The sequence below is a fragment of the Micropterus salmoides genome, unplaced genomic scaffold (assembly GCF_014851395.1).
Source record: "Micropterus salmoides isolate LMB-PRFRI ecotype aquatic unplaced genomic scaffold, ASM1485139v1 Ms_hic_scaffold_3096, whole genome shotgun sequence".
Lineage (NCBI taxonomy): Eukaryota > Metazoa > Chordata > Actinopteri > Centrarchiformes > Centrarchidae > Micropterus > Micropterus salmoides.
In genome coordinates this window covers 1-25000 of record NW_024042369.1, presented here as the reverse complement: position 1 = coordinate 25000, position 25000 = coordinate 1, and the positions used below count along the sequence as shown (strand labels likewise).

Genomic DNA, 25000 nt, shown 5'->3' with positions numbered 1-25000 from the left:
CCCAAGTGTGTAGTTTGGCGATGTGTTGCAGGGCAGCATCCATTCCCGAGGCTCAGGACCTTTCCCGCTCCTCCTCCAATGCTAGCAGCTTTGCCAGCGTAGTGGAGGAGCACGAAGCAGACGAGGAGTACGACACTGGACTGGTGGGTGGAAACAGGCAGAGTGGTAACACATGATGAAAATACACACATGATGTAGATCAGTACACCGAAACAGCAGGCGGCTTCTCAAAGCTGATGACACATTTGTAGTTCCATTAACACATGTCTCACTTTTACTTTGGGGAAAAAAATTTTTTTTTTATCTGCTGTTTGTTGTGAACTAAACAACAAAGGATGTTTGAGGGATTTCACTACATCCCACTAATAACAGGTCTCAAAGTGTATTGCATAGTAATAGTATATTACTGTGTTTATCCATTTATTTCATTTGAACCATTTTGCATCTAAAATAGAAACAAAAAATAATAATACAGAAGTGGAGCAGAGCTGTGGTTGTGGTTATGCTGTCTGCTTGTCCTTGCAGTACATAGTTGTTCAAAAAAGGGGAACTATTTCTAACTTGCTTTACCCCTCCCTACAGGAAAGTGTGTCTTCTTGTGTTACGCCACTCAAGAAAGACTCATTTGTGTACAGCTCTGCAGTGGAAGACAGTGCGTGCGGTACCAGCCAGGGGAGTTTTCCAGGTAAGGTTAGGAGAAAGTGGCTCATATTACTGGGTCAGTGATAGCTTGAAGGTGTGAGAAGCAGGCACATTACCAAAGGTCGACTGTTTCACTTATCCAGAGTATCTGGGGGAAATCTAGGTGGGCCAGGTGTAAGAATAACACTCTCTGCTTCCTGAGCAATTAATATTGGTGTCACGATCGTGGTGTGGAGGCAGGTTGGAGAACCCAAACGCAGGACACAGAGCAGGGCAGGTATGGTACAATGAAGGGTTTTAATAAACAAACAAAAGCGAGCACACTTACAGGTGAGTGGCTGAATAACTGAAATCCAAAAGTACCGGGAGACGAGACAAGACAAGCAAGGCTGGTTAGGCAGGCAGAGAGTACACGCACGACAGACTGAGGGGTAACATAAACAATGACCGGACAAGGACAAGACAGAAACACCAGGTATATATACACAGGGACTAACGAGCAGGGTGGGAGCAACACAGGTGACAGACATGAGACTAACGAGGCAGAGAGAGAGAGCAGAGGAAAACAGAGAGACTAGACATGACAAGCAGACTATATAACAGATACTGGACACTAGACAGGACAGAACCCAAAACTCAAAAACTCAAAAGTAAACACAAAGGATGGCCAACCGGCAGAGCGTGACAATTGGAGCACTCTTGTGTGATGAACTTCACCTCAGCTGCAGCAGTGGAGCTCACTGCCAACAACAGGCCCAGTCTGTGTAACTTAGCAACTTTAAATTAATGAAGTTTACCATGCCTAAAAAGTAGAGCATTGCAAAGTTTGCTGTGATTCCCACACAGCTTCTGTTAAGCTGCACATTTTGTTTTCTTTTTCTGTCACTAATAATTCACTCTGAACCATTAATCTTTTGCATGCTTACACAGCTGGCAGCATTATACGCTTGAGTTTATTAACCATGACAGCCATGTATCTGTCGCCTCCTTCCCAGCAGCTTCTCATCTTCAGCAGCAACTGGATGGAGTGAAGACATCAGAGCCAAAAGGGACAGACAGCCAGTCCAAGACAGATCACCCCTCACAGGAGCACAAGTTCTCATCGGTGAGACAAACTGCTTGTCATCAGTCATTAGGTGACACTCAGATGGTTTTTCAAAGTCACTGCAAAGAATGTTTTGTTCTGATTAATTGTTTAAGTCAATTATTGAGAAAATGGACCAATTGGCTCTTATTCCAGTTTACATGCTTCTTTTTCTGTTTGATATATCTTTGGGTTTTGAAGATGCCACCTTGAGTTCTGGGAAATTGTGATAGGTAATTTTATATGGGTGATGGGTGGACATTTTATAGACTGAAGATCAATCAGACTAAGAGTACAGCCATGCTGGCCGCTCCGTGAGGCTGTACTCACAATCACAGCCAACCATTCTAACATCCTCATTATGACAATGTTAATATGCTGTTGCTTATTTTAGTGTGTTAGCATGCTAACAGATAGTAATTAACACTAAATACTACACAAAATGTAACACAAACTGTATCTGAGGATGATGGGAACACCCTTAGTTTTTCATGTATTTGGTCATAAACCAAAGTATTGGACAAATTAAAATTTTGATCTGATGATAGCGCTAGATGAAAAGTTAAGGGATCACCAAAGTTATTACAATCCATCCTGAGGGGAACATGAATAGCAATCCATCCAATAATAAAACCACAAATATGAACCTCCTGGTGGCGCTAGTGGAAAAGTGAGGAGGATACTTATTCTGGGTAGGAAGAATGTTAAAAAAAAAGTATTAATTAAATTAGAAAGCTTTTTTCCCCAGTGGGGAAATTCATTTGCCACCGGATCACATCACACAGTAGACAACATAAACAGAAAAGACAACCACTACATGCACACAGAACAAGAAATTAAACCAGTACACCCATTAAAAGCCTTTTAACACCCAGGCATCTTGAGTTGGCCTATGAAGTGTCATAAAGTCACTGTTGAGTGGATGGTCTACAAGATCCATGATATTGCTTTAGTTTGGCGCTTTCTTTACTATGAGTCACTGGCAGGTTTCTGCTTACATCAAAGGATTTAAATTTTCTCAGGAAAAATAGCGTTGAGTGTGGCTTCTTGAAAACAGTGTCTGTGTTATTCTTTCAGTTTAGTTTACTGTCAAGGCAAACCCCAAGATATTTATGGGACTGGACGATTTCAATTTGCTGATCTGTAAAGATCACAGGAAGAGCCTCCTCCTTCTTACTCCTAAAGTCGTTAATAAGCTCTTTTGTCTTCCCACCATTTAGTTTTAAGAAGCTTGACTCACCAATTCACAAAGGAGGCAACTTCTCTTTTATGGCCGGGTCATCACCTCGATTAAGGACACCAACAAGTGCAGTGTCATTAAAAAAGTGACTGGATGTGGCAAGATTCCTGACTATGCCTGTTGTCAGCAGTGTAGAGAATGAATAAAAAAGGGGATAAAAACATGCCCTGTGGTGCTCCGGTTTTAGTTTAGCTCCTAATTAGTTTCTGATACTTTTTTTTTTTTTATCAAACTGGGGACATAAGTGATCCAATAGGTGAGATAATTCAGTCTGAATCAAAGTAGTGCACTGACTGCCATGCTGCTAGCGTGACTAAAACAGAAGTGATCATTAGTTGTAGTCCTACGCTGAAGTTTTATGTTGTTGCAGGTCATTTATTATTGTATTTGTCAATATTAACTGTGCCGTCATCTCTCCCTGTCTGTCTGCAGAACTGTTAGCCATACTCCTCTGATAGCTACATCAACGTCCGTTTTCAGGTAAGACATAATGTTGAGGCTACTTAATGACAGTATGACTATAAAGATTTATTTTCTTCATTTGTTTTCTACTTTCTTCCCACATTTTAACCACAGACGAGAAGCAGAACTAGAAGCCAGATCAAGAGACTGACGGATCTGCTTTTGTATGTTTGTCATGGATTTGCTGCCTGTAATGACAGACCCCCAGCTCCATGGACATGTACCTACCTATCGCCCTCATTCCAGCTCCATGCGGAACCCTCCTTGAATGCTCAAGGCAAAGGAAACCTCCACACCCATGCAGCATCACTATTGACTGTCAGCTGGTTTAGCAGAATAAATCTGGCTGTCTGCTCATTCTTCAGGCCAGTAAGCTCTGAAACCTGATTCTTACTGTAAACACTACAGATCAGGATTAGAAGAGGGGTTTAATGTTACGACTAAAAGAGTGGTAAGGTGAAAAAGAGACAGACAACTGGTGTTTGTTTAGCTTGTGAAACAGCGGGTCTATAGAGAGGATAATTGCACTAGAGAGGAAACTGTTTTTTAATGTCAACCTTACATCCCACTGTGATATTGTACATGGGTTAAACTTTGATGTACCGGGTGTGTGGGTGGCTGTCTGTCAGGCCACTACTTGTGTTTTATTGAATTTATTCTTCTTCTGAGTATTCTGCACTGTCATGTTTGACGACAGCTTCAGTATATCTGTCATGTTTTTGATGGAGGGTACTTCTGAGATGCTGTTGTTGGTGGCTGTAATAGCATCAGTCACCTTCCTCCTAGGTGCGTGAAGGGAGAAATAACTGCATTTTTTAGATTCAAATTTAGAGTTTACAGTATGTCTGTAGAAAGAACATTTTAACAGAACTGTAGACTCCATCAATGCTATATAATTAGAGTAAAGTGCATAATTACAGTAGTGCCCCAACCAGCAACATGCATCCTCATTCTCCCCTTCAAGGTACTGCTGTTTAGACCTTTGTCTCCAAATACTGTTTGTCACACACCACTTGTTGATTTGATGTCTGTGTACAGGTGTGTGTATACAACGGTACTGTGCATGGTGTAAATCTGCTTGGCAAAAACCCTCCTCTGTACACTGGTGCCATGCTTGACATAGAGGTGTTGTCCCTGTGATTTGTGTTTTATTGAAAACCAGCCGACATCTCCAGATGCAGTGCACATTGCTGGTAGAGAGCCAAATGCCACAGTTTCCTACTTTATTTGTTAAGTGTAATATATGTGCGTGACATAAGCACTACATTACGAAGTCCAAAATACTTACCTTTTGAAAAACCTGATTTGTTGCTGAATAAGAATTACACTGTGACTCGTCTTGAAGTTGCCTTTCTAATGATTGTGTCGTGTGAGCTGCTTTGAAGGACAGTCATATTTAAAGGCACTGCATTGCCAACTGGCTTGAATGTAAAACTAGGCGGATATGTATTTATTTGTACATATCTGCGCCAATGAATGGTGATTTGGTGTTGACTCCTGACCACAGTAAACTTGAGTCTGCAACATCTCACCTCTCCTGAGCGGAGAAGCTTTTTCCTATCTTCGGTTTGTTATGAAAGGAAGAACTGATACATGAAGTTGTTTTATTTCAGTGATACAACTGAAGCGGACATGAGATTTATTGTCTGTAGTAAATTAATGACAGCATTTACAGTTTGTGAAAGTACAAAAGAGTTAAGACACCGAACCAAATGCAAAACAGCTGTAATCATCAAGCTGTTTATAGCTACAATTTTCTTGGAACAAAGTAACATGTTGCATTTAACGCTACAGGAAAATGGCATAGAAAAAAAAAAAGTATTTGGACTGTAATTAATTTCTGTAATAATAACACATTTGTATATTACAGCCTTTAAAATTGATTTGGGATCATTTCAAATGATTTTCCTCTGGACTTTGAGTAGATGAAGTACGCCCTCTTATGGCTCTGTATTATTAAAGCATATGTGGTACCATTCATCTAACTGTGCTTGCACTGTATGCCAACAGCTGGTCCAAACCACAGCAGGATTGCAAGTGAATCTTCTATGTGCTCGATTCAAATGATTGTATTTTCTGTTCTTGTCAACAGTCTGCTTAAGCCCTTGTTCAAAAGATTTGTTTGTATATATTGCTTTTCATCATTTTGTAAATAAAACCAACAAAAATGTTTAATAAAGATAAAGATGCATACAGTAGATCATGATCCCTGGGGTAAATCTTCTAACATAAATGGGTAATGTGAGAGTATGTTGGTATGAAAATGAGGCTAACATTGTTTGGAAGTGGCATGTATTTCCAAAATGATAAGAAATTTAAGCATTTTGTGATTTAAAGACATAGCGATAATGTAAGGCTTTAACAAGAAAAACATCTCTTCCAACCTCAAGCACACTCCTGGTGCCATTGTTGTCTTAAACAAACAAACTTTCTGCCTGTCAAAGCAATCTCCATCAGCTGTAGAGTTTTCATTCACATCTCCAGGTTCCACCACTTGAATTGAAATGGTTCTCTGCGGACGTTGGAGCCACAGTGCACCTCTCCCAGTAGTTTGTGGTAAGTGGCAAAGTCATCAATGAACGTGCAGTTGAGACCCAGGCCCTCCATCAGGGAGCACATCTCAGCCTCCAGGACACAGCGTCCATTCACCTTGGGCCCAAAGGGCTTCGGGATGCCGAGGTTTTTCCCCAAGACAATCATGTTCACCTGGGAACAGATGTGATGAGACTAACAGTTGTGCGATCAGCTCCTAGATTTACTCACATGTTATTTCTAACTGATGAGTGCTTTAATACCTCTTAAATTGGAAATTTCTCACAGATGTCTAAACATACCATGTCAGGGTAGTAAGCCACAGCTCTGTACGCCTCCCCCTCGTCCTCTACCAGTAACTTGAAGAGTATTGGCAGGTCGATGATGTCCTCATCATCCAGGCCCAGCTCTTTCTTCAGTACATCCCTATTCCAGTCGATGCAGCTCTGGGGGGGAAGACATCATCCATTATACATACTCTAAAATACACACTACATACACTTTTTAAAACTCATTTTTTCTCATTATATTCTGTAACCTTGAGCTGTCTTTTACAGCAATTCTGTTGCAAAGTGTTCTACACAAAATAAGCAATAAAAACAAAACAGTAAAAAATAAACAAAAAATAAAAAGAATGTACCCGTATGTCTCAAGATAATCTAAGTACACTATGTGTCCAAGAGTATGTGGACACTCCTTCTAATAAGCAGGTTCAGCTGTCTCAGACACACACCCATTGCTAAAACATCTATACAACTCAAGCATATAGCCATGCAGTCACCTTTAACAAACATTTGGTCACAAGAAATGGGTCACATTATAGTGCTCAGTAACTTCCAATGTGGCCCTGTCGTTTGATCTTTCCAGTTAGTCAGTTTGTCAAATGTCTGCCCTGCTATATTTGTCCCAGTCAATTATCATTTATAGTGAAGTGCAAACATGTAGGAGCAGACACAGCTCATCGTGTTTGCAATAGAATAGGGCCGCCAAGTGCTGAATCACAGTGTAAAAATAGTTTGGAACCTGGAAGTGAGAGAAGACAAGCTGCTTTGAGAAACAACGTCGTCACAAGAACTGTTTAGCAGGAGCTTTAACTCAAGTGGCCGTGCAGAGGCACACAGAACTCAGATCAGTAATGCTAAATGTCGGCTGGGGTGGTCTCCACAGAGCAGTGGAAACTGAAGGTTATCTGAAGTGATAAATCCTTCCTCACTACCTGCTTTTCTGATGGACGAATCATGGCTGGATGCCTGAATGTTGACAACTGTATGGTTTGGTGGATGTCACAAATCCTCCCAGCTCATAAACTTTATGTAGTTATCTCTGTATTTTAAATCAGTTTACAAACTCTCCTGTCATTTCAGAGTTAATTATTTATTTGATTCTGCCTGAGCTACACGTTTTGACTCTGTTGGTCTCCTGCCTGTCAGATTGAATTTGTTTGCTTTTTTCGGCCTGATTATCTGGTATTCTGACCCTGCCGGCCTGTACCAAGTAAAACTGAATTTCATCTTTGTATTGCCTGTCTCTGAGTCTTGCTTCTGAGTTAACCTCTGCCAGTTTCCTCTGAAACAGTACACTGGGGCTGTTTAATGATTTATGCTTAGCCAATGAAGGAAAATCTTAATGCCAGAGCACCTTGACCAACACCTTTGGGAGGAACTACAATGCTGACAGCATGCAAGGCGTTATAGCCCAACATCAGTGCGCACTCTCAATAATGCTCTTGTGGCTGAATGGGAGCAAATCCCTGTAGCCAGATTCCAAAATCCTGTCGAAAGGCTTCACATCGGGTGGAGGGAGTTATAGCACCATGTTACAGTAACAATCATAGTTTTGAAATGAGATATTCAACAATTAGATGTTGTGTCTGGGTTTTGGCCATACAGTGCATATTACAGTAAATCCCTAGCAGGATGCCATATTTTATGTTTGGATTTTGTAGTGTTTAATGATCCTTTCTGGGCTTGAGTCTAATCTTACAATTCCACTCACCTGCACATAGTTATTTTCATCTTGAAGACTACTATCTTCAAGTATTTCATCCACGGTGATTGGTTCTTCATCTTTCAGACCTTTTTGGAAGTGTTTAACAGAGTGAAGTATATGATGAGGTTTTTTTTCATTGGTAAGATGCACATTGTACAGTGGACTTTCCATAGATAATAAATAAGTCAGCAGTAAGACAGACTTACCCTCAAACAGTTTTGCTTGTCCGTGTCCGTCCTTCTGTAAACCCCTGAATAGTTTGTAGCTTGCGTCTGGGCTGGCCAGCAGCAGGCGGAAGCCCTGTGCACAGAAACACAAGAGATAAAGATAACACTGGGTGTCTCATTTCCTGAGAGCTTATACAAACAACCGTAATATACCATACGTAACAGCATTCAGTAGTCAGCAGTCAGGTAGCAGCTTCATGTCTTATTTATATTGCAGTTCAGCAGTTTAAGTGGTTTCTGTTTAAACAGGAAATATTTACCTTTCTGTCAGGTGCAGGGACAAAAGTCATGAATTCATCTATGTGGCCGACATAGAGCCAGTCAGAAAATAAGGCAATGGGCTCCTGAACCTTCTGAGCCCACAAGAAGTCTTGTACAACTTTGGTCATGTTCCGTCCTTTAGTTGCCCTTATATAATGAGAGAGATGCAAGTATATTGACAAAACTTCTGCTGCATGTTCCGTTTACTGCACTGTCCCACAACAATGAACAGGATATATTAATCACATGCAGCTCATACACAAATTATTCATAAGTCACGGAACTTGTCTCTGTATCTGTTGCAAACTCACGTGGGGAAGGCCACTCCAATGATGATTCTGCCCAGGGGGTAGTTTTTTCCATTCACAGTGACGGGAGGACTAACCTCCAGATTACCGAATGAGTCCAGACTGCTCACATCTTTTCTCTTGGCCACCCTCGTCACATAGCCAAAGTCGGGTCCCTGAGGACATCAAGGTGATTAAAGATACCCTCCAGACGTGTTTCAAGACATTTGAAAATACTCTTCTTTCAACAATAATTCGTGTCTGAGGTTAAAAAGCTTAAAATTATAAATATCTCCATAATTTAAAGATCAATAATATTTTTCATTTCAAAAGTTTAATTGTCGGATGCAAGATGTCTTCTACTTCACTGAAAACATATTTTTTCAGTCTATGTGCAGTTGGAAGTTCCCACATCACACTTGTCTAATAATAATAATAATAATAATAATAATAATATTGAACTACAACTGGTTTCCAAACTAGCAGTGGTCACAAAATCATGATCCTACATACATGCCTTAAACACAGATTTAAGGTGAGCACAGGGAATATTTCCCCCTTCAGCAGATGAATGTGAAATGAAACAGCCTTCTTGTGTCAAATGCTACACGTATATCATTCTGGACAGTAGAAGTAACAATCACTAAATAACAATTTTGAGTGAAGTTTGGTTAAAAGCGTTTTGTCTCTCATAACACTTCACTTTAAGAGACATTTAGTGTTTCACCAGTAGCTCATCATATGGAAAATCCTGGAGTTTTCCATCTCGAGGGGAATCCAGAACAACAGGAAACTGTTGATGAGGTGAGTCGATGTAGCCAAACTCCAGCTCATCCTGAAACATAGAGATATGAGTTATATTTCTGCTGTCAACAATAACTTATAATTTTATATATATATATTATATATATATATATATATATATATATATATATATAGTGTGCCCATCTAGTTTTTTTACCTGCATCCATCGATCTCCTCTATTCTGATACTTATGGCAAATCTTCAGCTTGTATCCACTCTTTGCCACAAGGTTCCTCATTACTTTAAGGAACTGGTAGTTATCAGATGTGCTAAGAAGGTAACCACAGGCAAAAAAAAGTTTTTTACCAAGCAATATTTTGCAATCCTCTTGTTTCTTTTAAAAACTGCAAATCCGACTGGCTGTTTGTATCTTTACATTCTACCAATAACGTTATTATCAACATCAAAATCCAAGTTATTTTGGGCAAAACAAAACACAAATGCAATGTAAGACACAAAAACAAACCTAGAATGACATATGTAAAACAGATAAAACTTAGGTTCATGGATGTTTCTGTGTACCATCATTTACATGAGTAATCATTTTCTTTGTAGTATTAGCAAAAATGAATGGATATTGAATGTGTAACACTGTAACATCCTGTTGCCACATCTATTACATCTATTGCCACCCCCATTATCATTATTATTCATCAGTTAGCTCTTACCTGCAGACAAACACCTCCACAGGCTGGAGGGTGTTTGGTGTCATGATCCACGGAGCCACTTTGAACACGACTTTGTCTGTGAAAATAGGCGTCTCAGGGACACCCTGTTAAAACATGAGAGGCTGCCGAGTATAGCCAGCTATACTCCTCTTCATGTATGTTTGTAATGTAATGTGACCAAATAAATGCAGAGAATTTGGTTTGCCCAAAAATTTTTTTAAAAATCTCAAGATCCACCTACTAGCATTGTTAGGAGCTTTCAGGAAGACTGTGAGAAAAGTCTGAAAGCAATGAACAACTAAAAAAAGTTCAGTGTGTAAGTTTTAATGGCATCTAGTGGTGAGAACTGCGAATTGCACCGCCCCTCCCCTATCCAAGCGAGTTGTATAGCTATGGTGCCTGAGACAGGACAAAAGATGTCCTCGGTTAGATAGCAGAGAGTTGCCAGTCAAGATATCAGGTTTCTTTAGATTGATATATTAAGAAATTATATTTACTTGATTATTCAAAACCATATGTTATTGTGAATACTATTGTTACTTGTTCATTAAACAACAGCCACATCAAGAAATGAAGTGTTACATGATGTCTCATACTCCTGTAATACATTATTTTACTGTAGTTTAATCATACTTTTTGTTAAATCTTGGGAGGTTTGGCTCATACCAAAGTAAATGAAGAACATCTCAGAAACTATCACATCTAGTGCATCAAGTATGACCACTGACAGATAACAGGACAATGTAAGCCTCACTGTTTCTGCACCACAGCCCATTATAAACAACATAATACATAAAGTTCACAAAGGCATTGGCTGGTGAGGATCAAGGCTCCTCTGGCTTTGCTTAATTAATTAGATAAGCAATCTGCAAATCTTACCAAAATATCTTTTTTAATTTTTTGAAATACAACAGCCATAATTTCAGCTTGTAGTAAAACGGTGCAACTTTTTTAATGGGCATTTAGCATGTGAAAGTATAAATTACACATTTCTGTGCACAGTTGCAAAGCACTTTTTTTTTTTACGTAAATTCGGAAAATATTCATTATTGGTCACTTGATAGGCACACGGTCATGTTATGTTTCACTATTAGCGGTAAAATAAATACATGTTTCCACCAGGGTAGTATTCAACAGAATTTTAGCTGCTGAGCTTCCATGCTGTTACTGTTTTATTGCCAATAACATTCATCAACTGTCTCAGGAAGGTAAGGGCACATTTCTGTCCACGTTGCAAAGCCATAACAGAGCGCTGGAGAATCACTACATTAAATTACCATCCAACAACAAATTTTTTCTACCAGGGCCGTAAAAGTTTAGCTGATCTGAGCTTTCATGCTGGAAGCTACGTTTTATTGCCAATTAGTGATCAACTGATTATTTCACGAACATAACTGAAAAAGCCAAAACAGAGCGCTGGAGAGAGAGAGAAACTACATGAAATTATTCCAACTACATACTTTACACCACAAGCCAAAGCACAGCACGGGAGAATAACTACATGAAATTAATCCAACTACATGTTTTTTTCTACCAGAGCAGTAAAAGTTCAGCTGGCTGATGCTTCCATTCTGTAAGCTAAAGTTACCATTTTATTGCCAATTAACATTACTGATCGGCTGATTGTCTCCCTAAGGTAACCGGAAAAGTCAAACCACAGCGCTGGAGAATAACAAGGCTACATGAAATTAATCCAGCTAATGTTTTACACCACTGACAGGGGAACCGAGTCACTTCTCTCATTGATTATGGCCATCTTCTAGCTAAAGCTATCAAACAACAGCTTTCATTTGCATCGCTAAAGTCTGACTAACTTAATTACCTCTCCAGCAGAAAACAGACAACTTCAGCTCCGCTTTGAAAAAATTTGTCCCACATCAAATCCTTCCATCTGGGAAAATCCACACTGATTAGTCCCTGTTTTTTTGCAGTTATCTGTCTGCATCTGTCCCAACTCCGTCTGGCTTCATGGTATAAAGATCAACAGGCTCTTGTGCTAAATAACACATGTGCTCCTTCATTTGTCCAAATGTGACACCACTGAAAACATAGTTACGGATATTATATTGCATTTCTGTCAATAAATCCTCAGAAATATTACACACTGAACCTTTAAGTAAACCTTGAGTTTTTATCAGGACTAACAAACTATATTGTTGTTGTTTTTTAAACAAATTAATCACAAACAGTTTTACATAAAATATGATTGATATGATTAAACAACATAAGGAACTCATAGTTGTAGATGAAATAAAGATTGTGAAATAATGGATGCCATGTTGAGGATCTTACTGCACTGATGGGCTCCAGCAGACTGAGGTTGATGCTGACAAGACCATCGAAGTCTTTGTCAGGAAACCTGAGGCCCTCCACATAAAAGTTCATCTCTGCAACACCTCCGAGGTAAGGCACTTCCTGTGACAGGACCTTACTACTCAGGACCAGTGGATAGTCCTTTACAAAGTAGTCAAAGAGTTTATCTGCAGAAGTAAAAACAACATGATAGTTAAAAAAATGTTTAAAGATAGCAGATCAAAACAGCAGAGTGTTAACTAGCCAGCTGAATTACATGCATGTTACATCATCTGCTCTGGGGCTTTCACTCCCCTCATCTTTACTCACTCAGGGGATTATTCGACACTTCAGAGGATTTGGACTGGAAGACTCTGACACTCTCTGCGTCTCCCTGAGAGATGTGCATTGTGAGCTTGTAGCCCTCTGGGAGTTGAGCAGGGCCTTTGGTCCGCAGCACCATGACAGACATGTCTTTCAGATCTGTACATCCACAAAGAGTCCTGTTAATGTTGTTTAATCCTAGATACCATAAATTTCAAATGTACATGTAACAAATAGATATGTAGAAATATATATAACAAATAGACATAAATGTACTTGAGTGATTTTAACTCTGATGGTAAATGCTAATGTCAATATGGGGTAACATCCATGCCAACTTTAGGGACACACACACACACACACACACACACACACACACACACACACACACACTCTAATACCAGTTTTTACTACATTTCAGCTCTTCTGGGTTGTCTACTGCAAAGTAATTTGAGAGCTCTTCTTTATCAACCCGCCCTTACACTCACACAAAGGTTTGTAGATTTGTAGTTTTATCAAACTGATTTCTCATATCAACACTTTATTCTGCTGACTTTGCAAAAGCAAATATGAGTGGCCTTTTAATGCTGACAGCAGAAAATCCAAATAGTGCAGAGGGAAGAAAGAGCACGAGAGAGAGAGAATTCAGTGGTAATAATAATACATTTTATTTATTGGCGCCTTTCTGAAAACTCAAGGTCACGTCACAAAGCATAATAAAACAGCACAGCAATAATCGATAAAATTAACAACTATAATTACAGTGCATAAAATCCGGGTACAAAACAACTGGAAACAAAGATTGAGAAAGAGTGATCATGTGGGATATGCCAGTTTAAAAAGATGTGTTTTCAGGCGGGATTTAAAAATGGAAAGTGAGTCAATGTTACGGATGTCTGGTGGAAGAGAGTTCCAGAGACGAGGGGCAGAGAGGCTAAAGGCTCTGAACCCCATGGTGGTCAAATGAGCAGGAGGTACAGTGAGGTGATTAGAAGAAGAAGACCTAAGAGTACGGGTGGGTGTGTTAATATGAAGGATGTCAGTGAGGTACCAAGCAGCGAGGTTGTGAATGGCCTTAAAGGTCTGGAGTTTTGAAATCAATGTGGTATTTAACTGAAAGCCAATGAAGCTGCTGAAGGAAAGGAGTAATATGATTAATAGAAAGGGTTCTGGTGATGATCCGGGCAGCAAGTTCTGAACCAGTTGAAGTTTATGTATGGATTTGAGAGGAAGACCAACGAGAAGAGAATTACAATAATCAATGTGGGATGTGACCAGTGTGTGAACGAGAATGGCTGTACTAGTGGGTGAGAGAGATGGTCGGAGGCGTTTAATGTTACGTAAATGGAAGTATGCAGACCGAGTGACATTATTAATGTGAGCTTGAAATGAAAATGTGCTGTTGAGGATCACACCCAGACTCTTGACCTGAGGGGACGGGGAAACTGTGGAGTTGTCAATGGTAAGAGAAAAACTGACAAATTTAGTCAAAGTGGATTTGGTGCCAATGAGGAAACCTTGGTTTTGTCACTGTTCAGTTTGAGGAAGTTGCAAGAGAACCAGGATTTGATTTCCATTAGGCAATCAGAGAGGGATGTTGGTGGGAGGGATGTGGTAGGTTTGGCAGACAGGTAGAGCTGGGTGTCATCCGCATAGCAGTGGAAATGGATGTTAAATTTACGAAAGATATGGCCAAGAGGAAGCAGATAGATGATGAACAGAAGGGTTAGGGTTAGACAGAGTCCTGGGGAACACCAGTAGTGACAGGGGATAGCTCTGAATATAGCTATTTGAAATGTTTGAATTGGATGAACTGAGCGTCAGTACTATATTACCTGACACTTTGGAGATGAAGTCCTCCTCGCTGTCTGGCTGCTTCCAGTAGGTCCGCTCTGAGTCACAGTTGACCAATACGATGGCTCCATGCCCTTTAGGACCCCATTTCCAGGATCCCTGACAAGTTTTCAACAAAACAGATGTTGATGTGTTTGGATTGACAGTTTCCCAGAAAACCTAAAACAAGAGGTTTTCTGAAACAGCTTATACTTCGCCTTAAGCAAATACCTTGCCTCTGATGGAGAATATATCAGAGGAGAAAGTTAAATGGAGTGAAACTGTTTGCGTGCAAAGTGTTAAGGCAAAACTTGTCTCTTACCACAGCCAGTTCAGGCTTGTACAGAGAGATTATCTTATTCAAAGTAGGAAGAATGAATGTTAAAATATCTCAAACAGAAGTAGGAACACTTTAAAATGATAACTATACAGAACTGAGTTCACTACATTAATAGAATCCTTTACATTTCGTTACACATGGCATGTTATTGTTATTATGTTATGTTATTGTTTATTATAAAATATCTCCTACACTGGGTGTCAGACTTTGCAGTGCCATCTAAAACTGAGACATTTTAGCTCACCTTATTAGGGTTGTTTTTCTCCACAACACCGTCTCTGTCAGCATCCACATCCAGAGAGATCTCTGAGTGACAGACATATTTTGTTTATAAGAGTGTCTGGCACACATTACAGCTCAGTATATTAACATTGTAATATTGGCATAATAGTTTCATAATAAAGATGCAATAATTAAGAAAAACCATATAATTACCAAAGTAACAACCAGGTAATAGCATGGTATTAACAATGGGGATATCTGGGTAATATTAGACTGAAATTTATGTAATGGGATAATAATGGGCCAAATACAAAGGGTAATAATGGGGAAACATATTTAAAGAGTAACATATTTAAAGAAACTAAATAAAACTATTTAGGCTGGTAATATTATAGTAATATTTTTAAAAGAATATGTTAATTTTAACAATAAAATGGTTATATCAGTGCAACAGTTGCATAAAAATGTTAATATGATGACATTAATGGGTGTACAGTATTATCTTCAAACAAAAGGGAATGTTTGGGTCATACAGGAGGATCAAATTCAGCATTATAATATGGTAATTACTAATTTTGACTTCCAGGAATTTTCACGCTTTACTCTGATAGTAGGGCAACTCAGAGTGAAAAGGTTAAACATATCAAATTATTGGTTGTTATAAATCTTCTAATCAAAAGCATGTTGTTTTGTTCCACTTTAACTTACCAACAGCTGTGAGGTGAAGGATCGCTTTCCCCAACATCTCTTTATTCACCCCATAGTACTGGATAGACAACTTATAAAACAAGAAGTACAAGTCATTTATATGTACAAAATGACATTTGATAATTGTGAAATCTTAAAGAGAACATGAATGAAAATTATGACTTAAACTGTACATTGCAAAAGCAAAAGGCTCTTGAGCTTTGATCAGTGTAGAATATGTCCTCTGGTTATTTGAAAAGTGCAAATCATTAACTAAAAGAAGCTAAAAGGAACAAAGACTGATATATTTCCAGTCAATATCAGTCAGTAACTTTATCTGAATACACGGTTTTCACATGAACTTGAATCATGTTCCTGAGTGTGCATTTTTTCAATAACCAAATAATTTCCTGGAGCTTTCGTGTCCCATACCTCAGCACATAAGGAAACCAGAAGTATGACCTAATGCATTGTGACATCTGTGTTATGCACTTCAGAATCAGAATCAGAAGAATCAGAAGGAGCTTTATTGCCAAGTAGTGTTTTACACATGCAAGGAATTTGCTGTGGTGATAAGGTGCTACACGTAGACAAACATACAGTCAGCATAAATAAATGTAGAAATATAATAAATATGGAATGGAAGAACAATGTTACTTATATATACACATGTGCATTATTCATATATCTGTGCTGTGCAGAAGTAACGCAATGGAAGAGAATATTGTGTACATATAAATATATAAACTGACAACATAAAAATATACAACAACAAAGATCAACAGTCAACAACCAATATGTGCGACGTGCCAGGTCTGTGCCCGACACGAGTTGAAACAATATTTACATGTACAGAGACCTTTGTATCATTTCTTCTGTCCTACTTTACCTTGCTATCATTCTCATTTTGACTGGCACTGCTCATGCTGATGAGTAGTACTGATTTTCCATCGAGGGGGGTGGGAGAGAGGATGAGCGTCTCCCGTGGCTTCGGGCTGATGCTGTACTGAACATTGGGAGTGCACTTCACAGAGAAGAACTTGGAGTTTGGTGGGGCACTCCTGAGAATAAGAGAAATGTCCCATTTTGATACATGTTAGAGCTGCATTTACATAACAGAGACATACAGTTTACGTGTGTAAGAGCAATAATGACTTTATATACAAGGGAGGAAGAGCCCGGAAGTATGCAGGCAAGCTAGAAGCTCATATTTCCTAACAGGTGGTGACCCAAATTAGCAGCTGCAGTCAATCTAAAGTTAGTCTATATCACAAGCAAGATAAGTGATTTAAACCCATACAGTTGATTTTATTAAAATAATTAGGATGATGTGAGTTCACACACATGCATGATGACATTAAGTTGCAAATAGAAACTGCTGAGGGTGTTAAAAGTGGCAGAATAAAGAACTAAGAGCAGGTGGTAAAAAAACCACCAGGCCTCACTTGCAGAGTCAGAAGAAGAGGACGGCTACGCCTCCGGGCCACTTTGTCCCATTTTGTAATCCGAAGCTTTTCCTGGTATGTCGCATGTGAGTACATGCCTATATTCTGCGTAATGACCAAGAAACCTGATCTTCTCAATCTATTATCTTGATCTCAGGATTCAAAGTTTTCCTTAGAAATAGGCACCATGCAGTTCACTAAACTTAACAATGTCTTGATAAACAATAAACCCACATGCCTGTATGAAAGATTTATCAGTTGATGAAATTTATCATTTTATATTGAGATTCCAACGTAAAAGATTGGGGACAACATTCAACCTCGAGGCATCAGCAGTGAGCTTGTCAAACCAAATGAGTATCTTCCTCTTTTGAGTGTAAGTCTCTCTTTGTGTTATTACCCTTGCAACGCAAGGAGGTAGAGCGGGTTGGCCGTTAATCGGAAGGTCGGTGGTTCGATCCCTGGCTCCCCCTGGTTGCGTGTCGAAGTGTCCTTGGGCAAGATACTGAACCCCGATTTGCCCCTGGCGGCTATTCCGCCAGTGTATGAATGAGTGTGAATGTTAGTTTCCGTTTGAGCACTTAGGCTCAGTGTATGAATGTGTGTGACTGGTGAATGCAGATGTAGTGTAAAAGCGCTTTGAGTGGTCGAAAAGACTAGAAAGGCGCTATACAAGTACGGAGCATTTACATTTAACGCAGCTCAGCAAGAAACAGTGTACGAAATCACAAAAAAGGTAATTTTGTACTAAAAACAGAACTTACTTTGGTGGAAATCCACTTAATTTTACTAACTTGAACTGCTGAAACCTCATACTAGCTCCAGCTGAACTTTGAATGCATTTTTGCACAGAGCAAGGCCTGTTGATTTTGTCTGGAAACGCATTAGGACAGGATCTCTTCACGCCAGTATGGACAGGATGAATGACTGCAGCCTCTTTAGTGATTATTGCTTCTAAATAGACTTGAAAAAAGTGAACCTATTTAAGATTTAAATACAGGGACCCTTTACATGACTAGGCTTCTAGAATGGATGTCCTTTTCAATCATATCAGACTTAAATTTCTGGATATTTCAAAAACACCCTCAGAGCCCCTGAGGATCCGGGCCGTGTGCCAGTCTCCCACTCTGCCCAGTCAGTAATCTAGCCTTGCTCTGCTGTGTTGTGTAGGCTGGTATTTGGCAGAAAGAACAGCAGCTTTTCTTTTGGACAACAAAGTCTCTCCTGTTGGACAGCAACAACAGGGGATTGTTGATTCTCTCCACTGATACAAAACAAAAGACAAAGAGGCCTTCACCAGGATATGCAAACCAAATAGGCTACAGCTAGGACTGCTGTGTAATACATCAATTCAGCAGTGATTAACCTCCCTAAAAGAGTTACAAAAACTAAACAATATAAAGTTTGTGAAGGTAGTATCTATTGTCTACTGTTTAGATTATATTTAGTGACTGTATACGGAATAAACTAGCATCTGAGGGTATGTTTCATGAAAATGGGGATCTTTTAACTAAATCAATTGATCAAATGTCTGTGGAGATTCTCAGTCATCAAGGTCATCCAAAGAAGGGAATCTTCCTTAGACAATAGACTTTTGGAGCTGAATGTGACTGAACTGGTTGACAAACTAACAGTAGAAACCACCTGAGGTAAAATATGCTATGGGTGTAATAAATGAAATGAAATAGTTTTGGCAATATTGTTGCTATCAATTCATGCCAATAAAGTTAATTTGAATTTATCACAAAGGCAATATTGCTACAGCAAAGTAATAATTGCTAACACACAGTCCCGAGTAAAGGGTGCCTCTAGGCTGCCACTGTAGGTAGTGTATTAGTGCGCACTGCAAATGACACCAAAACAAGAGCCTACCTGTTCAGGTTCACATTAAGTTCCGAACCGACCACGCATAAAACACTTGTAGTTTTGTCATAATCTACTCTGAGAGTCCGGGAATGAACCATGGCTGCAGTCCTGTCGCCGTTTGCGAAGCAGTAAATGCCCTACGATTGTTCCGCTGTCAGGAAGCGACGCAATAGTCTCGCAGACTGAAGTAGGCTGAGAGTAACAAGCGATAATAAAGGCTGCAGGTATGGTTTAGTCTCTGTGTTCGCTCATTGGGCAGCCAACATCCAACCCCACCCCCAACACCGATGCCACCAATCTTCGTTCCTGCTCCCCGCCTGTCCTTCTGTTTAGGCCTATTTATTTGAAGACAGTGTTCGCTAAAATACTTTTGGCACATGTAGGCCTCCTAATAATTCATTAAAACCTAAGTAGGGATGGCCTGTGCATTACTTTTTGTATCTATAATCACTATATTACAGAAATATGAGCCGCACTAGTTTTCCCCACCTACTTAAAGTTGGCAAATTATATAGAACATTTTCATTTCAATAAATGTCATCTTACGTTTACATGATCGTCTGTCTACAGGTGTGTGTACAGTGTGTAGCTACAAATGCAGGGATAAAATCCCAGCCTGGTTGACAATCGCTATAAGAATGTCAGATAAGTTAACAGGGTGATGCAATCGTCAATTACAGTGACTCCCTGCCATCCCCAAAAACGTTTTTTCCAGGATAGGCTATTAATAATATTAATATTTTCAAGGAGGGAGTTATTCAAAACTTTGTGTCGGGAAAAGAATTACTGGGATAATAAATGATTTAGGCTATCATTTGTAAGTTATAATGACCCCTTGTTTGAGATTGGTAATTGCATTCACCTGTTAATTTACCTGGCGTTCTTAAGTAGGTGGCGTTTTGAGTAGACTGCCAGACAGATGATCAAGTAAACTTACTGAATGATATATTTGTGCGACTCTCTCCCTTCTGCTGCTGTGCTTCCAATTCTTACACAGAGGCATTTAACTGGCGAAACAAGGGCTGACTTTTATTATGAAATAGTCACAGTCTCTGTGTCAGTGCCTCCAAGGCGCTATGCATTAAAATAAAAGTACATTAAGGCAGACAGCTCGATCTGAAATGGATTAGACTCCTCATCATCACTAATAACATGCATCATCCTATCTATGTGTTTATGTTTAGGGTCTCTCGAAGATCGCATTGCAGCCACGCTGAATGTGTGGGGACTCCCGCAACATAAATTAAATCTATAGTAAACCTTCTCCATTATCCTTATTAAAATATGGTCACACTGCCCCGCTTGCTGAAAATAAAACCCCAGTTTGTCCTCAGGAGTAACACTACACAATCAATGAATTACTATATTATTTAATAAGAAAAAACTCTCAAAAGGCATAAAGAGGAAATTACCACCAACACCAGCAACTAAATGTGAAATACTAATTCTTACAGCAGCAGTTTTGAAAAACTTTTTTTGTGTACAGTAAAGGCTACCACAAAAACACATTGGACCGAGATCCAATCAAATCGATGCAAATGTTTGACAAGCTTAAGCACGAACCAGTAGAATGACTGGAAACTTGCTGGAAAGGGGCGGGGTGTAAGATATCCTATGTCATCAACTCAAGGGGCTTTGTTGTTCTTTCGGGACAGAAAGACGGAGAAAATTATTGTTTGTTAATCGTTAACAGTCGGCCTGAGCAAGGATAATGTTTCACAATCAAAAGCAACTGTGGAAGTTAACCGTTGCCGTCTGTTAAACAGTAGTGTATTTGCGGGACCAAATCAGCTCGGCAGTGAGCTAGCATTAGCCATTTCGGGGGGAGCGTCAGGAATTCCAGGCATTGGGAAGAAGAGGAGAAATCTCTGTTGGGATGCCTCACACAAGTTGGGAAAAAACTGTATTATACAGTTCCGCCTGGAGCCATGAAATGTACGCCAGAAATATGTGTTCGTTTGACTGATATCAGATTTCAGGGACAATCTCGTGGTAATTTTGTAACTGTTAACGTGCCAGTTTAGCGAGTTAGCCACGTAGCTACGTAGCCTTCAGTAGGAAGTCATTTAAAATGGCGGAAGGTTTGTTCATTCCTTCGGCCCTTGTCTTCATGCTGTTGACTTTGAGTGGCTGGGCTCTTGGGTCTTGTCCTGCTCCTTGCTCGTGTTATAAAGGACAAGATGAGGTCCGTATTCTGGACTGCAACAGGAAAAGGCTATCGACGGCTCCCAGCGACCCACCAGATGGGATAACTCAAGTGTAAGTAAAATTGTTTAGACGAAGATGTGTTGAAGTTAGTCCTGTACTGATTCCACAGAACTTAATAACATTTTACCTGGAGATGTTTGTCTGTGATTTTGTTTGGTTTTGGACTAACGTTAAATGCATTTTTAAAAAATTTAATTAGGAAGACAATCGGGGATTTTTTTTTAAAGAACGACAATCATATTTAAATTAATTTGGCCAGTCACTGTGTAAATTGACTGAATAAATAAAGATAGATGTGAACATCATTTACACGCAGTTTTTACACTCATAAAACCAGTGCAGTCAAATACAACAGTCCTGCAATATAGCCTACCTTTTAAGGATGTTATAATGTTCAGGTTTTGTTGAAACGAGCCCAGAGATGTTAACTCACATTTAGGGTCTCTTTGGAAGGTGTAGTTTCTGGTGCAGTTCATTTTTTATTGCATTATTTACAAAAGTGGTTCTCAAAGTGGGGTCCGGGGACTACCAGGGGTCGTTGAGGGGCCTCCAGGGGATCCCCGGCAAAAAGGGGAACAATTTTATTTTCACTAAAATTCTATCCATAAGTAACACAATGACAGAAAGTATGACTATTTTAGTCATGAGTTTCATACATTTTCTGTTATAAAACATTTAAAAGCAAAAATCCTATGAGATGGCCAACCCTCGGACAAAATCTTATCAAATGGGGGTCCATGGTCTAATTTGTGTCAGTTTACGGGTCCTTGATGTAAAAAAGTTTGAGAACCACTGATTTTCACTATTTAGTCTAACTTTATTAATTATAATACAAAATAACAGAAACACCTTCAGCCTCCAAAATGAGTTAATCATCCCTTCTCCACAAAACATTATAATCTTCATGATGGTAGATTTGTTGCTGCTGTTGTTGTATTGAAGTTCAGTAGTTTTAGCTGGGTGTAGCTAATAAACTGGCAACTGAATGGAAATATGAAGCTGTTGTGGATCTGAGTAAATTTCTCAGAATTTGTAGTGCGTTTGGGAAGGGGTAGACAATACACGATTTGACTAATACAAAGGAGGTAAAGTTTGATGTTTTTTCCATTTCAATCAGCAGATTTTTTTTGCAACGTTCTTTTTAACATGATATTAATGATAGGTTGGAATTCATTTCAGTACCATGAATCACAATGAGCTGACTGTTCTTCCCTTTCTTGGAGATGTTTCCTCAAATATCACCTCACTGTCATTGTAAGTATAGAATCCCCTTCAGGTTTTCCTGCCTCTCCTGTCACTGGCTTTGTATTTCTTAATGTAAAGCTAGACCTTATTTATGTTAAAGACAGACAATGTTTGTCTGTACTGTCTAATGACTTTAGATTCTTATATTATTTTGAACTGCTTTCAGTTTATGAATGACATCACATGCCATTTGGTGTGATCTGTTTTCTTAACGTTTCCACCAAAGACAAAAATGACTTTGTGAAACATTTTTTATATATATATAATTAATAGCTTTTGAAGTCTTGTATACTGATACCATGTTATCTGTCTGAAAATAAATTTCTGAATGATAGTGTTTTATATGATTCAGAGTTCACAATCGGATCTCAGAGCTGTTGATGCATCAGCTGCAGCCCTATGTTTCCTTGGAGACACTGGACCTGACGTCCAACTCCATCTCTGAGCTCAAAGTTGGATCCTTCCCCTTCATGCAGCTGAAATATATGTAAGCAAATACTGCTTTTTTAAAAATCATCTTGATCTAACCTTTTTCCCCTTAAGGAAGATAAGAAGGTAAATCATCTATTAAATAGCCTGACAGTACAGTTTGAAAATAAACTAAAACTAGGGACCACTACTCTATATATCTGCCAAGATGACAAAATGTATAACAAATATTTTATTTTAATAATAGAAAATGTTAAGGATGTAATCTAATGTTCTGTAATTACAAAGGTGGGCTTTCTTTAATACGACACTAAGATGACATAGCAAGTTTTACAGAGCAGATATTAAAGCAGAGCAGTGCGATACAGTGCAAGATATTTCAAGCACGCTTTTCAAGGTTTCTCTAAAGAAACCTGATTCATGTACACAATAAGTTTAACTGCAGAGCAAACAGTCTTCTTTTGGGCTCCAATGTTTCTGCTCTTTTATCTCATAGGAATTTGAGTAATAACAAGATCAGCGTCCTCGAGCCTGGCTGCTTTGAAAACATCTCCAGCTCCCTGCTGGTGCTGAAGCTGAACAGAAACAGATTAGCTGTGCTGCCATCGAAAGTCTTCAAACTTCCACAGCTTCAGTTCCTGTAAGTATTGTGCAAATCTTTATGGTGCAAAGTGAAAATCATTAGTTAAAAATTGATCTGTTGGTAGACAAAACTGTTTTAAATTATTTTGCAGCAAGTCAGGGTTAGGTAATTGGCTGAATTTACTGTAAATCAAATTTAATAATAATAATGGCTCTTTGTGTGTGTTTTTTATTATTATTTTTGTTTGTTTTTGGTGGAAGAAAACTTATGCTTACTCTCATTGCAGTGAAATGAAGCGTAACAAGATCAAGATAGTGGACAGCCTGACATTCAAAGGGATGGACTCACTGAGGTCACTGAAGATGCAGAGGAACGGCATCACTAAGCTCATGGATGGCGCCTTTTTTGGGCTTAACAACATTGAAGAACTGTGAGGACAGTGTTATAAACAGAGGACAGTGTTATAAACACTTTAAAGTGCTATTTAACAGCATGTTCATCAGCAGTTGTGGAACTGTAAAACCTTTACAATAGCTATAAAGAGGTCTGTAAATGCATTAAGATAAGTGGGGAGCAGGAATAAAACATAACTTATTCTGTTTTTTTTTCAGAAACCAATCTCTGCATCTGTTGTGAAATGTGTACTGATCATGTTGGCCATGATCTCTCTAGCAGATAGGACATAAACACAAATCAGTTTATGTAATGACGGATGTTTTTATTAATGCCATTTTGTTATCTGTGTCTCAGAGAGATGGAGCACAACAACTTAACTGAGGTCAACAAAGGTTGGCTATATGGTCTGCGCATGTTGCGGGTTCTGCGGGTCAGCCAGAATACCGTGGGCATCATCCGACCAGACGCCTGGGAGTTTTGCCAAAAGCTGGAGGAACTGTGAGTGTGTTCCTTCATCAAAATCCCCATACAGCTAAGAGTTCATACTTTCTTTCATCAGCCCTGGGCTTTTAAATGTATTCTGTGTGCTCAGAGGAGTTACTGTTATCTTGTTGCAGTACTGTTGGGTCTGGAGCTGATTCAGTGCTCTATTGACTGGATGACAATTTGTTTTGGAAATTTCCGGCCACATTGACACACAGAACTGCTGTTCATCTGAAAACTGTTTGAACTAATCTTCAGCATATTTGTGGTTGTTTTGTGCAGAGACTTGTCCTTCAATCATCTGACTAGACTTGAAGAGACAGCTTTTGTTGGTTTAGGTCTCCTGGAGAGCCTGAACCTGGGAGAAAACTCCATCAGCCATTTGGGAGAGGGAGTGTTCAGTGGCCTGGCAAGTCTACGCACCCTGTAAGTGCTTCTTCTGATCAGTCTA

At 39.2% G+C, this 25000-nt stretch overlaps 3 protein-coding genes across 3 annotated transcripts; 2 read left to right on the top strand and 1 right to left on the bottom strand.

Moving 5' to 3' along the window:
* Positions 1-28: 28 nt before the first annotated feature.
* LOC119884023 (rap1 GTPase-activating protein 1-like) lies at positions 29-5626 on the top strand (the record flags this gene model as incomplete). Its single annotated transcript, XM_038694498.1, is given in 5 exon segments — positions 29-143; positions 583-685; positions 1638-1747; positions 3399-3446; positions 3543-5626. Coding segments are annotated over 4 exon segments (337 nt in total), but the record flags the coding sequence as incomplete, so codon positions are not given.
* Positions 5028-19413, bottom strand: padi2 (peptidyl arginine deiminase, type II). Its single transcript, XM_038694497.1, has 16 exons — positions 19212-19413; positions 16784-16955; positions 15916-15985; positions 15230-15291; positions 14648-14765; positions 12819-12971; positions 12489-12676; positions 10197-10300; positions 9686-9797; positions 9452-9559; positions 8749-8900; positions 8437-8584; positions 8156-8249; positions 7956-8035; positions 6263-6406; positions 5028-6134 (listed from the first exon to the last, which is right to left on the bottom strand). Exons 1-16 carry the CDS (start codon positions 19301-19303, stop codon positions 5901-5903), a joined length of 2031 nt encoding a protein of 676 aa, XP_038550425.1. The 5' UTR covers positions 19304-19413; the 3' UTR covers positions 5028-5900.
* Positions 19414-20809: 1396 nt separating this feature from the next.
* LOC119884024 (leucine-rich repeats and immunoglobulin-like domains protein 2) lies at positions 20810-24975 on the top strand (the record flags this gene model as incomplete). Its single annotated transcript, XM_038694499.1, is given in 7 exon segments — positions 20810-21464; positions 22593-22667; positions 23011-23145; positions 23584-23727; positions 23957-24100; positions 24421-24564; positions 24832-24975. Coding segments are annotated over 7 exon segments (974 nt in total), but the record flags the coding sequence as incomplete, so codon positions are not given.
* Between the last annotated feature and the right edge of the window lie 25 nt (positions 24976-25000).

Bases quoted from the DNA above. Each gene is read 5' to 3' on its own strand.
- padi2 (XM_038694497.1), bottom strand. From the start codon at position 19,303: ATGGTTCATTCCCGGACTCTCAGAGTAGATTATGACAAAACTACAAGT. The intron at 15,986-16,783 runs GTAAAGTAGGAC...TTGTTTTATAAG, and splicing joins AAAATGAGAATGATAGCAAG to TTGTCTATCCAGTACTATGG. The intron at 12,677-12,818 runs GTGAGTAAAGAT...TTACTTCTGCAG, and splicing joins AGTGTCGAATAATCCCCTGA to ATAAACTCTTTGACTACTTT.